The 18,544-nt window shown below is 35.0% G+C and overlaps 1 protein-coding gene across 5 annotated transcripts in view; it reads left to right on the forward strand.

Moving 5' to 3' along the window:
* Positions 1-18,544, forward strand: part of Dmxl1 (Dmx-like 1) — a 132,884-nt gene that overhangs the window by 52,014 nt on the left and 62,326 nt on the right. For all 5 annotated transcript variants that reach the window (XM_006525916.4, XM_006525917.4, XM_006525918.4 and 2 more), the window contains exons 20-28: positions 4,113-4,282; positions 4,860-4,957; positions 6,013-6,178; positions 6,788-7,049; positions 8,616-9,694; positions 10,379-10,570; positions 14,101-14,177; positions 17,658-17,785; positions 18,177-18,425. In XM_006525916.4, the coding sequence (XP_006525979.1) occupies positions 4,113-4,282; positions 4,860-4,957; positions 6,013-6,178; positions 6,788-7,049; positions 8,616-9,694; positions 10,379-10,570; positions 14,101-14,177; positions 17,658-17,785; positions 18,177-18,425 (2,421 nt within the window). The remainder of the gene's footprint in view (positions 1-4,112; positions 4,283-4,859; positions 4,958-6,012; positions 6,179-6,787; positions 7,050-8,615; positions 9,695-10,378; positions 10,571-14,100; positions 14,178-17,657; positions 17,786-18,176; positions 18,426-18,544) is intronic.

Below are 18,544 nucleotides of genomic sequence, written 5' to 3' on the forward strand. Positions count from 1 at the left end.
AGTGTCTGTGGTTTTCATTAATTTCAGCCACTATTGCTTGAGAAATTTGTTCTCCTTTTCCTCCTGCTGGTAGCTCAACTATACTTAATAACAAAACCACAATTCTTCATATTCTTACAGTTTCATTTGACTGTTTTGAGCCTGCTGATGACTTCATTGGTGGCATTCTTGTTTGGTTGGTTTTTTTAAAGATTTATTTATTTATGTATATGAGTGCTCTATTTGTATGTACACCTGTGTGCAGAAGAGAACGTCAAATCCATATGGTTGCTGGGAATTGAACTCAGAACCTCTGGAAGAGCAGCCGATGCTTTTTTTTTTTTTAATTTACATTCTAGTCATTGCTCCCATCCCCCAGTCCTCCCTCCACAGTTCCTTATCCTATTCCTTCTCCCCCTTCCCATCTCACCAGGCCTCCCCACTTCGCTGGGGCCTCAAGTCTCTTGAGGATTAAGCACATCTCCCACTGAGGCCAGGCCAGGTAGTCCTCTTCTACATATCTGCTAGGGGCCTCAGAATGGCCTATGTATGGTCCTGGTTGGTGGCTCAGTGCCTAGGAGCTCCCTGAGGTCCAGATTAGTTGAGACTTCTGGTCTTCCTATGGATGGGGTCCTTTCCCTAATTCAACCGGAGGGATCCCTGACTTCAGTCCAATGGTTGTGAGCATCAGTAATAGTGTCTGGCCTTCATGTCCCTCCCCCACCCTTAAGTTTGATTCCCAAGTTGGGCTGGTCACTGGACCGCCATTCCCTCAGTCTCTTCTCCATTTTTGTCCCTGCAGTTCTTTTTTTTTTTTTTTTTTTTAAGATTTATTTATTTTTTTATTATATGTAAAAGACACTGTAGCTGTCTTCAGACACTCCAGAAGAGGGAGTCAGATCTCATTACGGATGGTTGTGAGCCACCATGTGGTTGCTGGGATTTGAACTTCGGACCTTCAGAAGAGCAGTCGGGTGCTCTTACCCACTGAGCCATCTCACCAGCCCCCCTGCAGTTCTTTTAGATAGTTTTTTTCTAGGTCAAAAATTTTGACTGGTTTACTAACCCAGTTCCTCTACTTGAGGCCCATCTGTCTTCTGGAGGTGGACTCTTTGAGTTTACTCTCCCCAATGTTGGGTATTTTGGCTAAGGTCACCTCCATTGCGTCCTGAGAGTCTCTCATCTCCTGGGCCTCTGGCACTTTCTAGAGAGTCCTCCCACCCTCTCCACCTAGGTAGCTTATTTTCATTCAGTCTCCTGGCTCTCTGGCCTTCTCTCCTGTTCCCCCACCCCTCCAAAGCTGATCCTTTTCCCCTTCCTCTCTCCTCTCCCACACAGGCCCCTCCCTCCCTTTGGCCCCATGATTATTTTCTTCCCACTTCTAAGTGGGATTGAAGCATCCTCATGTGGGCTCTTAACTGCTGAGTTATCTTAGCCCCACTGGCATTCTTAATATACATTTTGATTTCTACTATTTCCTTTAGATATTTATTAGCTTTTCCATCTGCTTATTTTTAGTGATTTTTTAAAAATAAAGGTATTCTTTATACTGCATGCCATGCAGTCATCCTTCCAATAAGCTTATAAGTAAACAGCACAATATTATTGACCGTTGTATAGCAGATGCCTGTAGAGCTTATTCATCTTATTTGGTAAAACTTGCTGCCTAATGAGTCCCCTCCTCTCAGTCACTGCAACCACAACTCTACTTTTTAATTCCATGAATTTTTTTCTTTGAAATATCTCTTGTGAGTAGAATAATACATTTTATCATTAATGTGATTATTGTTAAATTATTAGTATAATATCTGCAAATCTTATTTGTGTTACACATTGCAGAATTTCGTATTTCATTGTGTATGTAAATCATAGTTTAAAACCCATTCTTCTGTAGAAGCACATTTAGGTTGTTCCCATATCTTGACTATAGTGAACCCTCTAGCAGTAGGAATAGAGCGCTAATGTCTCATCAATGAGAAGAAATTATTCTGTAGTATAGATTAAAAATGTGAAACCACATATGTTAAAATCTTATGACATCATTTATTTTGCTCAATAATACTAGAAAAAAAAATGTAGTATGAAAAGACAGATTCAGGGCTGGAGAAGATGGCTCAGAGGTTAAGAGCACTGACTGCTCTTCCAGAGATCCTGAGTTCAGTTCCCAGCAATCACATGGTGGCTCACAACCATCTGTAATGGGATCCAATGCCACCTTCTCATGTGTCTGAAGACTTTTCCTGAAACAAAGATATAAATCTGAAAGGGAAGGAAGGAAAGGAGGGAGGGAGGGAGGGAGGGGAAAGAAAAAGGGAAAGGAAAGAAGTAAGAACAGAATCAAATCTGAGCAATATTACATGTACTGATCATTAGATTATTGACACAGATGTTACACATCAGTATTAAAACATCAATATGGTCGAGCAGTGGTGGGGCGTGCCTTTAATCCCAGCACTTGGGAGGCAGAGGCAGGCGGATTTCTGAATTTGAGGTTAGCCTGGTCTACAGAGTGAGTTCCAGGACAGCCAGGACTAAACAGAGAAACCCTGTCTTGGAAAAAAAAAATCAATATGATAAAACAGCATAATAACAATTGTTATGGGTTAGGTTGTATTCTATATTCCTTTATTTTATTATTTCATTCAATCCTTAAAATTGTGTAATAGCATAGTGTTCTCATTATGCACATTTTTGATGTTGTTTTGTTTTTTTGAGACAAGATTTCTTTGTGTAGCCCTGGTTGTCCTAGAACTTATCTTTGTAGACTAGGCTGGCCTTGAACTCAGAGATTTCCTGTTTCTGCCTTCTACGTGTTGGGATTAAAGGCATGGACCACCACCACCAGACTCTCTCTCTCTCTCTCTTTTTTAATGATCTGTTCATTTTTATTTGTCGTTGATGTTTGGCCTGCATGTGTGGGTGAAGATGTTAGATACTCTGGAGCTGGTGTTACAGGCAGTTGTGAGCTTCCATGTAAGTGGTGAGATTTGAACATAAGTATTCTAAAAGAGCAGCCAGTGCTCTTAACCACTGAGCCTTCTCTCTAATCCTTTATGTACATTTTTTTCCATTTTTTATTAGGTATTTAGCTCATTTACATTTCCAATGCTATACCAAAAGTCCCCCATACCCACCCACCCCCATGAAATCTTGAGTCATTAAAAAATTAAGTAACTTTCCCAAGGTCATATTTTTTTAATAGTTCTCAGATATAATGTGTATGTTCTAATTTGGGAGTAATAAATTGTTATACTTAGTTGGAGTTTTACTTTTATATGATTGAAAGGAGTTCTTTAATTCTGTCTGTGCTATTAGAACATCTAAAAAAGATGTTTACAGAGAAAAGAGAAGCAATACTGAAGAAAAAGCACACCACTATGTAGTAACAGCACTTCAAGTGCTTCTGATAGTCTCAGCCAAACTGTGAGAGATAGCCATAGAACAAAATACTGCAGCCCAGTGACATTTCCCATAAGTATTTTGTTGGTTCAAAGAAATAGATTTTAATTATGTGCATTGGAGTGGTATCATTTGTTTAGAGAATCAAGAATAAAAATAACTCATAGTTTAGGAACAATAAAAGTTATATGTAACTATGATAAAAGTTTGAAAGAGTACTTCTTATTGACCCATGTAACAATCTGCAGAGTTAGTAAGACAGATATTTTCCAAGGGCAAAAGGCTTGTTCTGAGAGAGCCAAGACTGTGCACCAGAGCATCTGATTTCCAGTTCAGACTTGTTACCATCACAGTTTTAAGTAGCCATAGATAGAATATGCCTAGAAATGTTTTCTTAAATCATAAACGCAGGATTTGTACTTATGATGATGGTTCCTTAAAATTCTGTCCTTTCCACTTAGACTTTATGCTATATCCAAGATTTTATTCTTAACATGTTATGATAAAAGGAGTCTGCAAAGTTAAAGAATATGCCATATTACTCTGTATTTTAAGCACCCAGTTTGTTTACTATGTACCCTGACATATTAAATGAGATTATTTGGAGTTATTTATGCCAATATTTAAAAATTTAAAACAGTTTATATGTTTATTGCACAAATATCATATACATTTATGATGATCATATTAAATATTTGCATTGCTTTTAAATGTCATTTTTGGCTTTTCCTCAGGCCTTTCTACTGGTCATTTTGCTTGGGCTTTTCATTCAGTAGCAGAGGAAGAACTACTGAATATGTTGCCGGCCATGCAGAAAGATGATCCAACTTGGTCTGAACTGAGAGCAATGGGTGTGGGGTGGTGGGTTCGCAATGCTCGCATCCTGCGCAGATGCATAGAAAAAGTAAGAATTTATTTGGTTATAAAAATAGTATATTTCGAATACTTGTTTATGTCATTCTGTCTCCTCTAATATTAGTTTATTCCCTTTTGTTTTAGAAACAGCTTCATAGTTTGTGTGTGTGTGGTATTGGGTATTGATCCTGGTGCTTTGTGAATGCTAGGCAAGCATTGTATCAGTGAGCAGACTCCCCAGCCTAGCCTACTTTGGGTTTTTTATATTTAATGGTCTCACACTGGTTTTCAATGTATAATCCTTTTGTCTAAAACTCTTGAACTGTTGTAATTCTAAACCTCAGCTGCTAGACCTAGCTATCCTCAAACTCTAGTTTTTAATCACATTTATTTACTAGTGTATTTCCGAATTTCTGAAGTGTTTGTTGAAAAAAATACAGTAGTTTAGCCATATATATTTTGCTACCATAAATGCTTCTATTACTGGAATTATGTACAACAGTATTTGTACACTTCTTTAAATTTTAACATAGAAATAACACATACTAATCTTGTATGTAAGAGAAATTATTTGTTCACTCACAAGCTACTTCTGTAAACAATTGACTACTGTTTCCCAATTATAGGTAGCCAAAGCAGCCTTTCATAGAAATAATGATCCTTTAGATGCTGCAATTTTTTACCTTGCAATGAAAAAAAAAGCTGTGATTTGGGGATTATATAGGTAAGTAAATGACTGCTTCCCAGCTCGAAGTCACTCTTTACTTTAAGTGAATGCGTAAAGTAAAATATGCTTTTAGTGATATGTTATTAGTGCTTTTGTGTTTCATACTTCATTGGGAAAAAATTACATGTGTACTACAGTGGAAGAAACCAGTTGATGCCCCTTCAGTTTGTTTTAGCATTTGTCAGTCTAAAAACATATTTTCTCCCTTATTAGCTTATTCTAGAGACATTTCCCTCATCACCAAGAAGGAGGGAGGAAAGAAGTGGAATAGAAAAAAATTTGTTGAGATGAATTTTCATCAGCTTTCTGGAACATGGTAGATAGTGAAGTCTGGCATCTGTCAGATAAGCGTCTTTCCTCTGTTACTGAAGGACATGGACCAGGAAGTCCCTGAAATTGTTACTCTTGATGCTGTATCTTTTTCATCTCACTTGTCAACAGCACCTGGACTCCATGATTTCCATTGTTTGTTTGATGTCCTGTTCAAGAATGACAATCTCTGGGGAAATTTTTGATATTTAATATAAGTTTCCTAAGAATCTAGGTTTTTCAGTATTATTTTCTATCAGAGCAGGTTCCATTATTTGAATTTTGGACTATGTAAGTCATTTCTACATGACTAGAACAATATTATTGAAGAGATTTTAATTTTGAATTAGCATAAATGTTAATGTATAAATTATCTTTGTATAAGTATATATTAATAAAATTTTGCATGAGTTTAAAGGTGATTTTTTTCTGAGTTATGCTAGTATACTTCACTTTGCAATTTGAAAGAGAATTTTTAAATAACTTCTGTGGTTTACCTATAAAAGTAAATGTTTATCTAATCTTAATCTGCTGGTAAAGATGTAGATACATTGGAATTTCTGAACTGGCAAAAGTTTTGTTTCCATTGTTATAACTTTTATCGTAACTGGATCTTGGTGTGTGCAGACTGTCTTCAAATTTGCTGTCTTTCTCCTTGAAACTCCTAACTTTAATGTTCTAACCGGAAAAGGGTGATTACAAAATTGGATTTTAAAATTTTCATAACTTTCATTCATTTATAGATCTCAAAAAGACACCAAAATGACACAGTTTTTTGGGCACAATTTTGAGGAAGAGAGGTGGCGTAAAGCAGCTTTGAAAAATGCCTTTTCTTTATTAGGCAAGCAAAGGTTTGAACATTCTGCAGCATTTTTTCTTCTAGGTGGTTGCCTCAAAGATGCAATTGAGGTAATTAGTTTAACTTCTTTTTCAAGTAGTGTTACCATTTCTTTAAACAATCTAAATCTTAAATTTTTATTTTTATTTTTACTATACTAGAAATAATACAAGGCTAAGAACATAAAGTAACTGATAAGATTTCACAGTAGCTTTTTTATTTTTACCATGTAGCTTATGATATTTTTATATAACTGGGATAAAGCAGATTTTGTAAAGTAAGTTACTCATATGACTGCACATTTTAAGTATATTTGGCTCTTTTATTTGGTGGAGTTAAAAAATAGCTTTTTAATTTGAAAACTACTCTGATTAGATGAATTGAGGAGAGTTGAAGTTTAAGAGGAATAAAATAAAATTATAGGTTTAATTGAAACTAGATAGAATTATCCATTACCTCAGGTGAAATTAGTTTATAAATACATGTTTTAGTAATAACATATATTTGGAGATCTTATCAGTGTTAATTTACTAATGTAGATAATATGCATGCCATTATTACATTTATTACTTGCTAAATTTGGAGATAACAAATCTTTATACATTTATAGTAAATAAATTAAGTTTCTTCCAAAAGCTGACTTTGTTTATAAATATTTTTTATTTATAAATGTTTTAAAGGTATGTCTTGAGAAACTGAATGACATTCAGTTGGCTCTTGTAATAGCAAGACTATTTGAATCTGAATTTGATAAGTCAGCAACATACAAGTCTATTTTACGCAAAAAAGTTTTGGGAATTGGTTCTCCAGCCAGTGAGCTCAGTTCGTCAAGCATAAATGCACATCATGACCCCTTTCTTCGGAGTATGGCACATTGGATTTTAGAAGATTATAGTGCTGCTCTGGAAACATTAATAAAGCAACCAGTTACAGAGGATGAAGGTAAGGTGCTCTTGCAAGATTTTAATAAAAACGTTACTGGTGTTTTCTCAGCATGTGGTCCACTGTTTAACGTAACATACAATATTAAATATTTGGTCTTTGTGACTAAATGGGGTTTTGTTCTTTCAGAAAGATAAACCATTTAAAACAAAGAACTTTAGACTTTCTGTTTTTATGAAATGTATTAAACATCAGTATTACCAAAATTTGGATTTTAAATATGGTAAATATAAAGTGTAAAAATATGAAGCCAATTTTTAATATTAGGTTGGGCTATTACACTTGTTAATCAGTTTTATAATTTTTACAAGAAAAACATACTGAGCTTAAAGAAAGCTAACTTAAGTAAGAGGTGTGATTAGGGAACCTTAAACTGGCCACATCCTTGACTGGTTTTTTCCTGTGAGCAGTAGGATAGAGAGATTAAATGTACCCTTTAGAACTCTACTTCTGGTTTTCTTTTTTTCTTTTTTTGTGAGACATTCTTATAGCCTACTATAAAAGTACATTCTTCTGTGAATTCATAAAAATGGTGGGGTTTACTTTCCCAGGATTTTCCCCTAGGCAGGATTGAACTATATGTGTAGATGATATAGTAGTGCATTATTTTAACAGTAAGTAAAGTAGCTTCTAGTTCATGTTGTTTAATGTGCCACTACATATGTGGTTTGTGGTACTTAGGATATATGTATCTTTTTAAATTAAGAAGAAAGCTATGAGACTCAAGTATTCAAGTCTCTTAGCCATGTAAGGTAAAGTTTCATACTGGCCTCTTCATAATTGAGGGGAAACATCACTTTATTAATATTGTATTAAAATTTTTATTTAAAACTTACATGTTTTTCTGTTTTTAAAAATAAGTGAATATTAATGCAAGATCACATATCCCTAGAACCATGTAAATCAGAGAAAAGTGATAGTAGTGGTTTAGTTCATGGGCAGTGTGAGAAGACTACAGGCAGAGACAAGTATTTGGCTATAGGATAACTTTAGTGTAGTTAAAACACAGGTCTAAGTTTGATATGGAGTGCCGAAGAATTAGAAATTAACTCCTGGGTTTTTAGCTTGACTAATAGTGAATGATATGATGGAATGTTGATAAAATTAGGATGCCTTCTCAAGTTAGATGATATTTGGTCAAAGGACTGGTTGACTGGCTTAAATAATGCAAGTCAATCAAAACAGATTGCACACCAAATAAGCCCACAGGGCAAAAGTGTTTGTATTTAAGTGAAAACGAACTATGGAACTTGGAAAGAAGAGATAGAGATGTTCAACTTAACAGCATAGAGATGGTGTTTAACATCATGGGATTCTTAGGAGACAGAATATAGCTTCTGTGGTCAGAAAAGATGAGGTCTAGACAAGCTGACTGAAGAGGCAGCAAGCAAGAAAAGAGCTAAGGATTCTACTTGAAGACTTTGTTTCACTTGGAAAGTAGTATGGCCTTTGGTTAACTGTGATATAAAATATTGTTTCCTCTGAGAGCAAGGGGACTCTTATGATTACATATTCTCAGTTCCTATCGTGAAGTTCTCTTGATTCATCAAATTAATTTACTTTCAGATCAAGTCATGATGTCAGCCTGTAATCCTATAGTTTTTAATTTCTACAATTACCTAAGAACACATCCTCTTTTGCTAAGAAGACATTTTGGATCATCATCGGAAACATTTTCAACACACATGACTTTAGCAGGAAAAAGTGGACTGGCAGGAACAATTAATCTAAGTGAAAGAAGATTATTTTTTACTACTGCTAGTGCTCACCTAAAAGCTGGCTGCCCAATGTTGGCTTTGGAAGTATTGTCAAAGATGCCCAAAGTCAGTAAGAAAGCAAAACCGTGTTGTAGAGGATCTAGTTTTTTAACTAGTAAAGATTCTTCACTAAAATTGGATGTAAGAGAAGACAAGTGTTGTGCTGCTGACTGGTCACCGTCGCTGACAAATGGTCTTGAATCTTCTTCAGAGGGTTCCTCAGAGAGGCACTCACATTCTACCCTTTCTTTTGATTGGAGCCAACCGAGTGTGGTATTTCAAGATGACTCTTTGGAGTTGAAATGGGATAGTGATAATGATGAAGAAAATGAAGATCCCCCTATTTCAATGAAAGAAATAAGACCTTTGCAGAGAAAGACAGTTAAAGAAATAGATGAATTGAGCAGTTACACAGACTCTTTAAGCACACTAGATGAAAATGACATTTTAAATCCATCAGAAGATATAATTGCTGTTCAACTAAAATTTAGAGCATGTTTGAAGATTCTCACCGTAGAACTTCGTACTTTATCTACTGGCTATGAAATAGATGGTGGGAAATTGCGTTACCAACTCTACCACTGGCTTGAGAAAGAGGTAGTAGCTCTTCAGAGGACTTGTGACTTTTGCTCAGACGCAGACCAGCTGCAGACCACATTTAGCCAGAGTGCAGATGAATCTGGATCAACTGAGGATGCTGATGATTTGCATCACCAAACAAAAGTGAAACAACTGAGAGAAAGTTTCCAGGAAAAAAGGCAGTGGCTCTTGAAATATCAGTCACTCTTAAGAATGTTTCTTAGTTACTGTGTGCTTCATGGCTCTCATGGTGGGGGTCTTGCATCAGTGAGAATGGAATTAATTTTACTTTTGCAAGAATCTCAGCAGGTATGTACCATTTTTGTTTTACTGTGAGGTGAGGTGTTATCATGTATCTCCAGCTAATATGGAATTCCCTATGGAGACCAAACTGACCTTGATCTCACAGAGATCTTCCTACCTCTGCCTCTGCCTCCCAAGTACTGAAACTAAAGGCATGTGCCATCACACTGGCAGGTATATAACTTTGAACAGTCAAACAGAACATGTGGATGAAAGGAGAGGAATAATATAATTATTTTAATTAAAAATTTAAAAGCTTTATTTAAAGAAAAGAATAATACATATCTGAAATAGCTTTTGAAATTGTGGTTTTTATTTGAAATATTAAAACTTGCTTTTCTTTGTTATAATTACGTTAAGGAATGAATCTTTGTGTGTAGTCATTAGGAATTGGTGGAGCTATGTACATGACACTTGCAGAACAGATGTTTTGACTTGCTTAATTTGTATGAACACAGTCTTATGAGTGCCTTCTGAGGTAATGAGCTATACTTTATTGAGGGGTGTTAAGGGTATTATCGTTCTAGATGCAGTTGTAGAAGCATTTTCCTCCTCAGATCATAACAATTTAAATATGTACTTTGAGTGCTTTTAATTTTTAATTTTGAACACTTTTGAAAGTTACTCTGAATTACTTAAGGAGTAGATTATAAATAAAAATAGTTAACTTTTTTTCTCTTCATTTTTAAGGAAACAGCAGAACCAATATTTTCTAACCCTTTGTCAGAACAAACTTCAGTGCCTCTTCTCTTTGCTTGTACAGCCAGTGCCAAAACAGTAGTTGCCAATCCATTATTGCACCTTAGTAATTTAACACATGATATTCTACATGCCATAATAAATTTTGATTCACCACCACATCCTGATAGCCAAACCAATAAAGTAAGTATGCTTCATTTCAAGCTTTTTTTAAATCAGCATATATTGTCTAGATAAAATGATGAATTTTATTTTAGTATTTTTACATATTTATAAGATATTCAATTGTATTTTCCACATCTACCTTCTGTGAGATCCCTGCTCTACTTGTGTATTTATTATTTTTCTCTCTCTGGTTGCTCCTTTCTTTAAGCAGTCCCCTTCTGCCTTCAAGTACTTATTTTCTGATTCTAGTTGACTTTGTTTCTTGAGTTTAGGCTTTATTTGCCTTTTTTGGCCTTAAGCATTCATTTCCCTCTACAGAATGATAAAATGTTAATTAAGCCTTTCTAGCAAAATAAATGAAAGCACCAGACTAGACATAGTATTTACTGTATTAATGATTCTGAGTTAAGGAAATCTGGCTATAGTCCAGACTTACTGTGCTACTTATATCTTATAGGATGCTTGAATGGTTTTTTTTTTCAGTTTAGCATATCAATTATTTATTCTACACAAACACTTGTGCAGCAGAGATGACTTAGTAATTAAAGGAACTTATTACCAAACCTGAAAACCTTCATTGGCTACTTTGCATGAGAGAAGAGAACAGATTACTACAGTTTGTCCACAGTGTGTGTGTGTGTGTGTGTGTGTGTGTGTGTGTGTGTGTGTGTGTGTGTGTGTGTGTGTGTGTGTATTTAATTAATTACAGGAGTCCATGCTGTATCACATTATTTTTTCCTTCTAAAATACCTTTTGCTGCTTTCGAACTATTCTGAAATAGAACTGGCTTTAATTTGGTTTCATTGTTGGCGCATTGTTTGTTTTGGTTTGAGCTAACTTGGCTAGTGTCGGAACTCATTCATTCATTCTTCCCTGGTGGGCAACTAGATGATTGTAGGACAACTTTATTTATTTTCTTGTGGTTGACAAGATTTGAATATATGTGTCTCATCTTTAATCAGCCAGCAGGCAAGCCCAGTGCATTAAACTGGTCTCTCCAGAGAAGTAGAAGTGATAGGATGTAGGAAACGTGGTGGAATAGGAAAGGAAGAAGAGAGGAAAAATTTGTTTATAAGTAATTTGCATGTGTGACTCTCTTAATTATTATTCTTTTGTTGTGCAGAGACACCCTGACCAAGGCAGCTTATGAAAGAAAAGCATTATATTGGGTGCTTGCTTAAAGTTTCAAAGGAGTGTTAGTCCATGATCATTATGGCAGGAAGTATGGTGGCAGGCAGACATGGTGCTGGAGCAATAGCTGTAAGCTTATATCCTTACCTATAGGCAGGAGCAAAAAGAGAGAGGGAGATAATGTGCTTTATATGAGCCTTTCAAACCTCAAAGGCCACCACAATTGCAAACCTCCTCCAACAAGGCCATACTTCCTACTTCTTCTTAAACAGTCCACCAAGTGGGACCCAGACATCCCAGTATATTAGTCTGTCTGAGCCATTCTCCCTTAAACCAACGCAGTTACTGTGAAGTCTGAGTTGCTCAAGGATTTGCACATGGTAAGCTAGTGAATAGAAGAACTGACAGTATAGTTTTAGTCTAGGTTCAAAGCTTAGGAAGTTAGTTTTATTTTAAATTATTATTATTATTAATTTTTCTTCTTTACACTCCAGATTTTATTCCCCTCCTGTTCCTATTCCCACCCTCCAACTGTTCCACGTCCCATACCTCCTCCTCCTGTCCCCCTCCACAAGGATGTCCCCATCCCACCACACCCCCACCAGACCTCTAAACTCCCCGGGGCCTCCAGTCTCTTGAGGGCTAGGTACATCTTTTCTGACTGAATGCAGACCCGGCAGTCCTCTGCTGTATATGTGTTGGGGGCCTGTTATCAGCTGGTGTTTTCTGCCTGATTGGTGATCCAGTGTCAGAGATCTTGGGTCCAGGTTCATTGAGACTGCTGGTCCTCCTACAGGGTTGCCTTCCTCCTCAGCTTCTTCCAGCTTTTCCCTAATTTAACCCTAGGGGTCAGCAGCTTCTGTCCACTAGTTGGGCGCAAATATCTGCATCAGACTCAGCTGCTTGTTGGGTCTTTCCAAGGGCAGTCATGATAGGTCCCTTTTTGTGAATGCTCCATAGTCTCAGTAATAGAGTCAGGCCTTGGGGCCTCTCCTTGAGCTGGATCCCACTTTGGACCTGTCGCTGGACCTTCTTTTCCTCAGGCTCCTCTCCATTTCCATCCCTGCAGTTTTTTCATACCAGAACAATTATGGGTCAGAGTTTTGATTAAAAGAGCTCATATATCAGTTACATTCTGTAGGTAGGGAAGGAAGGATGATGACCAAAAAAAAAATGTATGTATGTATGTGTATATATGTATGTGTATATGTATGTGTGTGTGTGTGTGTGTATATATATATATATATATATATATATATATATATATATATATATATATATATAGATATATAGATATATGCATATATATATATATATTGTTTCTTATACTCTCCTCCTGATAGGTCTTCCAATGCATTGGTAAGTGAGAGGTCAGCCTGTTTAATCAGACTACTGATTTCAGAAAAAAACACATCTCTCTGGAAATATCCTTAGAGACTCACTCAGAGGTTTATCCAAGTGTTTGTATACCTCATAGCCCAGTAACATTTTATTTCTGTTTTTTTCTTTGTTTGTTTGTTGTTGTTGTTGTTGTTTTACAAAAATCTCAGAGGTTTAAGAGCAATGAGAGTAGATTTTGCCAGGACTTTTGAGTTGTAAGCTCAGTTCTCACATAATACTTCTGTTCATTGGTTAAAGAAGTCAGAAGGCCATGACTGGAGAAATAGATGCTAACTATATACTGAGGAGAAAATATAAGTCATTGTTGCCTGCATTTTGCCATATTCAATATAAGCTATTTTTCACCACAGGTAGTATTGATAGTAGAAGCCAAAGAAGTAATTAGACTTCTATCTATGAATACCCATCTACATGAAAGACTTGTGCTTCATAATCAGATAATCAGATAATCTTGTATAGTCCAGTATGCTTTCTTGTACCTTAATCTTATTCATCCTTGTTTTATTATAGCTACTGTCATCTTAGGTTAGAATCCTTTTCTTCTTTAAAAAATATTTGACTTTACTGCCTTTCTTCCTTTTCCTTTTTCTAAAGTTTCCCTTTCGGGTGACTATAATAGATGTTAGCATTTTCTTTGACCTGTACATAAGTGAACTGTCATTTATTAATGTGGCTTATTCATATTTTGTTCAAGAAAAAGCAGGTCGAGTTTTAAAGAGTATGCTTTTAGTACATGGTTCATATTGTTCTGGGAATACCTCTCTTTTGGTTTGGAAAGAGAGAATTGGTAGTAATTGTATATTTTATAATTTCTACCAAAGAACTGAGTTTTTTCTTTAACATTTCTAAAGAACAACTTCATTAGGCAGAAACTATGTTCTAAGGGGGAAGAGGGAGAAGAAAAAATAGCTTTCAGAGGCAAAATACTCTTCATTTTCATTTCATTTTTCACAAAATTATGCCTAATTTTTTTTTTACTTAAAGTAATTATTCTGTGTGTGTTCTTACTTTTACAGGTATATGTAATGCATACTTTAGCAGCCTCACTTTCTGCTTGTATTTATCAGTGCCTTTGTGGTAGTCATAACTACAGGTAAATGCCTTCTTGTGAAATTTAAGATCACTTTCAGTAAATAGTGGGGTTATCTGTACGTTATTAATTTAAAAGTATACACAACACTGCTTTTAGTAACTGCAGAAAGCGCATGACTGAGATGTTGAGTACTTTTTCATCTTTGAAAATTCATCTTTATACCTTTATGACAAAAGAATCAGAAGCCAACTGTTGTTATTATGATTTGCTTAGTTGTCTATAATTAACACTGCCATCATGCTAGATACTGTGATAGACTCCGAGAATTGTAAAATGAACAAAATAGTCTTTCCTTAAGATCATTATTAGAAACAGTTAAATGAATTGATATTAAATAATACAATATCATACTTGAGTGATTAGTTCTATAGTTTGGTATATAACAAAAAGCCTGAGACACAGGAGCAACTGACGTGAGATTGAAAATATTTTCACAGAGTTTCTATTTAGAAATTTCTCTTCATATTTCAAGTTTCTGTATAATTTCTTAAAATTCTTAAAATTGACATGATGATATATAGTCTAGCTTTAGTTCTTTGAAATATTCTGATATTATTTAGTTAAATATTATCTGACTTCTATTTTCTACTCTTAAAGACAGGTAATATAACTTGCGTGTCCATCTCTCTTTTTTTTTTCCTCCAAATGTCATGCATTCTTTTATCTACTGGTTTCATTTTAAGGCAAACCCCACTTTCATTTTCTAGATATTGATACATTCTAGAAAATTCTGCAGTATTTTCTCTTTGAGCAGAGTTCATATTTTAGAATTTTTTTGCTTGTTTTTTTTCTTTTTACTGAAAATGGATTCTTTCTCTGATTACAGTTTCCCACCCTCCTTTCAGTTCCACCCCACACCCTCACATCCAGATCAATTCCTTTTTTATCTCTCAATAGAAAAGAACAGGCTTCTAAAAGATAACAACAAAACATAATAAAGTAAAATACAAGGAATTCTTTTTTTTACTTTTTTTATTTTAAGACTGCAGAGTTTTTTAAATGTATGCATATTGATTGTACATTTTTATGCAGTACAGTATGTTTTTGGTTTTTTTAGAGAAGACCATAAGTACCAGGTTTGTTGCTGGAGTTGCTATTTCTTATTTGCTTTTCATATTTATTTATTTATATATTTTCCGTTTGTTTTGTGGGTATTTTAATTTTGTTTGTTTGTCTTAATGTTTGAGTACAGTGTCTGTATATATGCCTACATGCCAGAAGAGGGCATCAGATCATATTAGGGTAGGGAAATTAGTTTTATTTTAAGTCCTGTCCCTACTTCCAGTTCGTAGTACTTCCTGGTAGTACTTGTTTTACCTGTTAAGGCTAGAGGGGCCTTTTCTAATCCTTTCTGTTCCCTTAGTTGATAAATTGAGATTATAACAATTGAGCTGTGGTACCTAACCCAAATCATATATTTAACACAAACTTCACATCTCAGGCTCAGGGAAAGTCATGCAAGTGGAGGCAGAAAGGTTGTTAAGTGCTAGAGAACCCAGATTCCTGCTGCATGATAGGACTTCTAGACATAAGAAGGAAGCTAAAGCCACGAGATCTCAGCAATATTGTGCCTAAACAGCATATAGAGGGGAATTTCTCACTACCCCACCTCTGCAGATGAAGATCTGAAAAACAGTCAGTGGCTTCTGAGATAGAATCAGTTTTCTCTACGTACAAACCTCTTGATTGGTTATCCAGTCCCAACTCATCAGCCCTAACCACTACTAGGACTCAGTAGATTGTATGTGTAAACACACACACACACACACACACACACACACACACACACACACACACACACACACACACGGGGAGAGAGATACAAATAACATATAGCAATAATAAGTCATGAATTTGAGAGAGTAGGAGGGATAAAGGAAGAGTTGGAATGAAAAGAGAGATAATTATTATGTAAACAGTACTTACGAAGTTCTCTAAAAGTATTTTTAAAAATTAAATGGAGTAATTGTGGAGAGGGTTAAGACTTAGAGACTATTATATGAGGTCTACCCATATCTTCACAAGAAGATAGATAATTTTGTAGTGAAATGAGTCCATACCTCAATGTGCCTTAGCTTTTCCTACCCATTTGATAGACGTTTTCTCAGTTGTGGAGTGACTAGGAAGTTCTGAACTGGTTTCTGACCTTCTTTCAGAGGGAATCAATCCATTGATAAATAATTAGGGTACATCCCTAGGTGGAGGGAAGTCCGGAGATTCCTATTCCGCTGTGTAGTCTCTATCTCTTTTAATCATTCTCCCATTTTATACATCATCTTTGTGTTTTGACTTTAGAGAACTTTTTAAAAATATAACATTCATTTTAAATGTTCTTGTAAGTTTGCTTCTGTGGGTGGAGATGTTTGGTGTGTTTGTTATCTCTTAGATGGTATCAGCTCTCATTTGTATTGACTTTTGGTTGTCAGTTCATCTTTATAAACTGTCCATGGGCAATCCCACTTTTCACTGTGGTTATATGTATGTGTCCAAGGTAGCTTCAGTTTTATTTCTTTGAACTGAATTAATTTATGCAATTGAGTATTAGTTTGGTTTCATCAAAATGTTTCTATCTTCTTGTCATAAATCTTTCTACAGGCAGAGGGAATTTTTATTATTACCCTGCCATCTTAAATCTGAAAAATAAGGCCCAATAATAATTATAAAAGTCTCAAAATGTATGACCAGTGAGATTTGCCAAGTCTAGCCGTAAGGCACTATCATTCTAAGTGTAAACAATATAATCATTTACTCAATATATATTATAGGAGTTTTTGAAGAACTATTTTCTAGCACATTTATAAGATCTTTTTGCTGCTGGGTATCAGAATGTTAAAATCCTTTATGCTAAGCTGTTATTTGTTTATCTTTCCATAAGTTCTTAAATGTGTAATGATTATCCTCTTTGCCTTAATAGTGTGATGTGTATAATTTCATCAACAACAATATGATAAAAACTAATTAGGTTCGATTCTTCCATCCTACCATAACTTTTATGGAGGTAGAAGCTGTTTTCTCCATTCTATGCTAAGTGCCTGGTTCAGAGCCAGACAGTGGATGAGCTAGCCATTAAACATGAAATTGAGCCTAGACTCACTTCATTTTTTTATCAAATAAGTTTATTTTGTTGTTTTGTTTTTGTTTTTGTTTTTTGAGTCAAATAAGAACCTTAAATTCATACATGCAAGTTTATTTCTAGTGGCCCAAAATGATGTGGGTTTTTTTCTTCCTTAAAATATTCCTTATCTTTCACTAAATAAATATACTTAGATACTTGTCGAATTTGATTTAGCTTAGAAAATATATGTAGGTATACTTTAAAGGATACTGTATTAATAGAATATAGCACTGTAGAACATGTAACTTAAACATAATAGTATAATTCATAAATAAACATTTTAAAGTATCATAGAAATTGTATCTAAGAATGGGAATATTATATATGAAATTCATCTTAGGTTTCAATATTGTCTCCTTTCTTAGTTCATTTCAAACAAATCAATTTACTGGAATGGTTTATCAAACAGTACTTCTTGCCCATCGGCATTCTTTGCGAACTGGAAGTTTGGATGAATCAGTAACTCCCAACACATCACCAGCTCAATGGCCAGGTATAAATAATTTACATATATAAGAATTATTTTTTGAAATGTTAAATGATAAAAAGCAAACTTGCCTTAGTTTTACCAGTTGATGATCATTGTTAAATATTGATAGCATTGACACCATTGCAAATTCAATACATATTCTTCAGTTGTATTAAATTTTTAGCTATGAGATTTTACGTAAGTTTATCTGAATTGAACAAATGTTTCATCAATTGCTCCTAAAACCACAATAATCTACTAATTATGAATCCAGCAGAAATATATTTAATATTTATTGAGTACATCTTTTTAAAAACTCAAAAAGTAGAAAAATGTATTTAATTTTTAACGTTAAAAATTTTTAATTTTTTGTCTTGTTTTTGATAATATCAGCTAATTTTCTTATTTGTCCTAGGAATAAATTTTCTAATTCAGCTTTTGAATTCCTCTGGGGAAGAAGCTCAGTCAGGACTTACAGTCTTGCTTTGTGAAATTCTCACAGCAGTATATCTTAGTCTGTTCATTCATGGGCTGGCAACACACTCTAGTAATGAGCTATTTCGGATTGTAGCCCACCCCCTAAATGAAAAAATGTGGTCTGCAGTATTTGGTGGAGGAGCACATGTTCCCAGCAAAGGACAGGCAAACTCAAAAGCTTTATCTGGTAAGTTTTTATTGTCCTGTTGTGCACTCCCCCCACAACACCCCGTCCGCCTCCCATTCTTTCCTTCCACTCTAACCTTCCTCTCAGTTCTGTCTTTATAAGCTGAAGCTTTATTCATT

The sequence above is a fragment of the Mus musculus genome, chromosome 18 (genome assembly GCF_000001635.26).
Source record: "Mus musculus strain C57BL/6J chromosome 18, GRCm38.p6 C57BL/6J".
NCBI classification, from domain to species: Eukaryota; Metazoa; Chordata; class Mammalia; order Rodentia; family Muridae; genus Mus; species Mus musculus.